This window comes from Acomys minous, assembly GCF_964271855.1.
Source record: "Acomys minous genome assembly, chromosome: 1".
NCBI lineage: Eukaryota > Metazoa > Chordata > Mammalia > Rodentia > Muridae > Acomys > Acomys minous.
Window position 1 is genome coordinate 123,716,005 of NC_140483.1, and position 2,953 is coordinate 123,718,957.

At 40.3% G+C, this 2,953-nt stretch overlaps 1 protein-coding gene across 1 annotated transcript; it reads right to left on the reverse strand.

Moving 5' to 3' along the window:
• Positions 1-1,494: 1,494 nt before the first annotated feature.
• On the reverse strand, positions 1,495-1,981 carry LOC311596666 (small ribosomal subunit protein eS25-like). The gene has a single exon (XM_084780346.1). It carries the CDS (start codon positions 1,919-1,921, stop codon positions 1,613-1,615), a length of 309 nt encoding a protein of 102 aa, XP_084636472.1. The 5' UTR covers positions 1,922-1,981; the 3' UTR covers positions 1,495-1,612.
• Between the last annotated feature and the right edge of the window lie 972 nt (positions 1,982-2,953).

The window sequence follows — 2,953 nt, forward strand, 5'->3', positions numbered from 1 at the left end:
GAGTTCAGTTCCAAGCACCAACATCAGCTGGATTACAACAAACACCTTGTGACTCCATCTCTAGAGAGCCTTCTTCTGGGCTCTGTGGCCTCTCACATACACACACAAGCAGAAAGATCCAAATCAAACATAAACACGCTTTAAAAGTCTCTCTCACGGTCACGGTCAACCTTAGTTTGTTGTTTCATGTGGCCACCTGATGTTGTCTGTTGGCTCTGCGCATTTGGTAGCTGTTGCCACCTAATGTTGTCTGTTGGCTCTGCGCATTTGGTGGTTCTTAGGCAATCTGCAGAGAAACAGATCAAGAAAGAGGCAGGCCAGGGTCCTTCCTCTAGAAGCATAGCTCTGCGCTATCCAAGTCTAGGGAACAAAAATAATATCCCCTTCTAATGCCTAAGGATGTACTACAACCCTGAGCAAAAGACGTGAGGTGGAGGTTAGGACCTAAAAGGAACTATCATTTTCTATTACTGGGGCTTCTATTTTCAGCTATAGTGGTATGCTGTTTTGAAATAAGATGGGAAACAAAGCTCAAAAGATATTCTTGCCCCAAGTAAAACCCTTCCCAATATCACTCCTAGTGTTTGTTGCCCCTGCGTCATCTCTACGTCACTCAGGCATATGGCCTTGGCACCAGCTTCCTTACAGTCGTCAGAATGAGGTGTTGGAAAAATGTAAAGGAATAAGGTAAGTACCTGTATATTGACTTTTAGATGTTTGCTTCTAGATAGGCATGAAGCAAGCATATTTAATACGAGAAGAAATTACAAGTTTTCCTGATATATTGATATATTATATTTTCCCACATCATGTTTTATTTTGCCCCAATTTTTCATAGTGTTCATTATTTAAAAAAAAAAAAACAGCATATTTTTATCCTGTCTCCCGTAATAGCCCAAAACTTTCGTTTCTGGTTTTGTCATTAAGCTTTGACAACTCATGATGTCCAGCTTTCAACCAATGAGTGTCTTTGGCCTCTCTTGTAGTCCTCTCATATGAAAAGGAGAGCATGACTTGTTTTAGTGACTTTCTCTATAAACTCAGCTATTTTACTAATACAATGAAAAGGTAATATAAAGAGAAAATATAGAAGAAAGCATATTTTTTCTTAAAATGTACAAAAAAGAATATTTTGTATTTTGTTTGTTTTGTTGTTGTTGTTGTTTTGTGTTTTGTTTTGGTGTTTTGTTTTGTTTTGTTTTGTTTTTCGAGACAGGGTTTCTCTATGTAGCCTTGGCTGTCCTGAACTCGCTTTGTAGACCAGGCTGGCCTCGAACTCACAGCAATCTGCCTGCCTCTGCCTCCCGAGTGCTGGGATTAAAGGCGTGCACCACCACGCCCAGCTAGAATATTTTGTATTTTAGACATCATATGCTCATCTGTAAGATTAACTCTGGTCTAGTTATCTTACAGAGTCTTTTAAATATTTAATTATGAAACTTATATTCAAGAGCTCAAGCACATAGTATGTAATCAAAAGACTAATTCATCATATTTCTTTTTTTTTTTATTTAATAAAGTTTTATTTTCCCCAATGTACAGCTGATTTAGCCTGCTTATGCATCTTCACCAGCAGCTGGGGCATCTCCACCCTTTGTGTTTCTTGTGTAAATTACTTTGAAACCAGCTTGATAAGTCCTTTACTAAGCAGCTCCTGAAGGGCTGCTCTGGCCAAGGAGCCACGGATCTTCAGTCTCTCAGAGACCACAGCTGGAGTAATAAGCTCATAATTGGGAACTTCCTTGCAGAGTTTGTCGTATGTGGCTTTGTCAAACAGGACTAAATTGTTGAGCTTGTCCCGAACTTTGCCTTTGGACCACTTCTTCTTTTTGGCCTTGCCACCAGACTTATTTACTGGGTCTTTGTCTTTTTTGGCCAACCTTCCAGCATCTTTCTTCTTCTTGTCGTCCTTGAGCGGCATGGCGAAGCTAGGAGAGTGGTGACAACCACTGTAGCCTCACTAAGATGTCGGAGAAAAAAAAAAGCCATATTTCTTTTTTAAATAGTTGACATATGCTACATCAGTCAGTGTACCCAAGAACCTAGAAGCACAAATATTTCATTGTATTTTCAATTAGTCAAACAGTATTTATTTGCCTCCTCCTGGCATTTTGGGGGGTTAGGGAAAAATAGTCTTAGGTCAAGTTTCTTGCCACTATAATAATGGCTAGTGCATGCATGCATGCATATGTGCTCTGTGTGCACACATGCCTGTGAGTGTTTGTGCTTGTGTTGTATAGCAATTTCTCCAAGTTTTAAACCTTTTATCTTGGTGGCAGGCTCCTTAAGATACAGGATGCCCTAAGGGGAGGTGGACCATTTCATCTTAAAGTGAAGCTTCTTAATCCCAGGAAATAAACAACTCAATAGATTCAGGAAATCAGTGAAACTGGCCAGATCCACTAGCTACCTCCTTTGGAGCATATATACATAGTAATGACTGCTAAGAGGCATTTTCAGACAAGCAAAGCTGCCTAGAAGAAGCTCAGACCAACCGAGCTACCTGGAAAGCACACCCATAACCTACTGAGCTGCCTGCAGGTTTGGAACTCTGCTTCAGGTTCTCAGATTTCATGAGCTATCTCCTTCGATATATGCCTTTGCTGGCTTTGAGTCACTTCTGCTCCTGTAAATAACTCCTCGCCGGTATTCATGTAAATAACTCCAGTGACACTCATTGGTTCACCTAGTTGGATTTGGTGTTTCCTTACTTTGATCTGCCTTTGGTTCCTTGTCTGGGATGAGTAGAAATGTGTCCACATTTACCCAGGAGTAGTTTCAGTCAATGTGGTGTGTGTGTGTGTGTGTGTGTGTGTGTGTGTGTGTGTGTGTGTGTGTGTGTGTGTGTGTGTAATGCACTGCTATATAAAGAAGTATAAATTATTGTGGGTATCCTGGTAAAAAAAAATTTGACTAAATATTTGTGAGCTAGGACCAACACAGTTAACTGTTA

Bases quoted from the DNA above. Each gene is read 5' to 3' on its own strand.
- LOC311596666 (XM_084780346.1), bottom strand. From the start codon at position 1,921: ATGCCGCTCAAGGACGACAAGAAGAAGAAAGATGCTGGAAGGTTGGCC.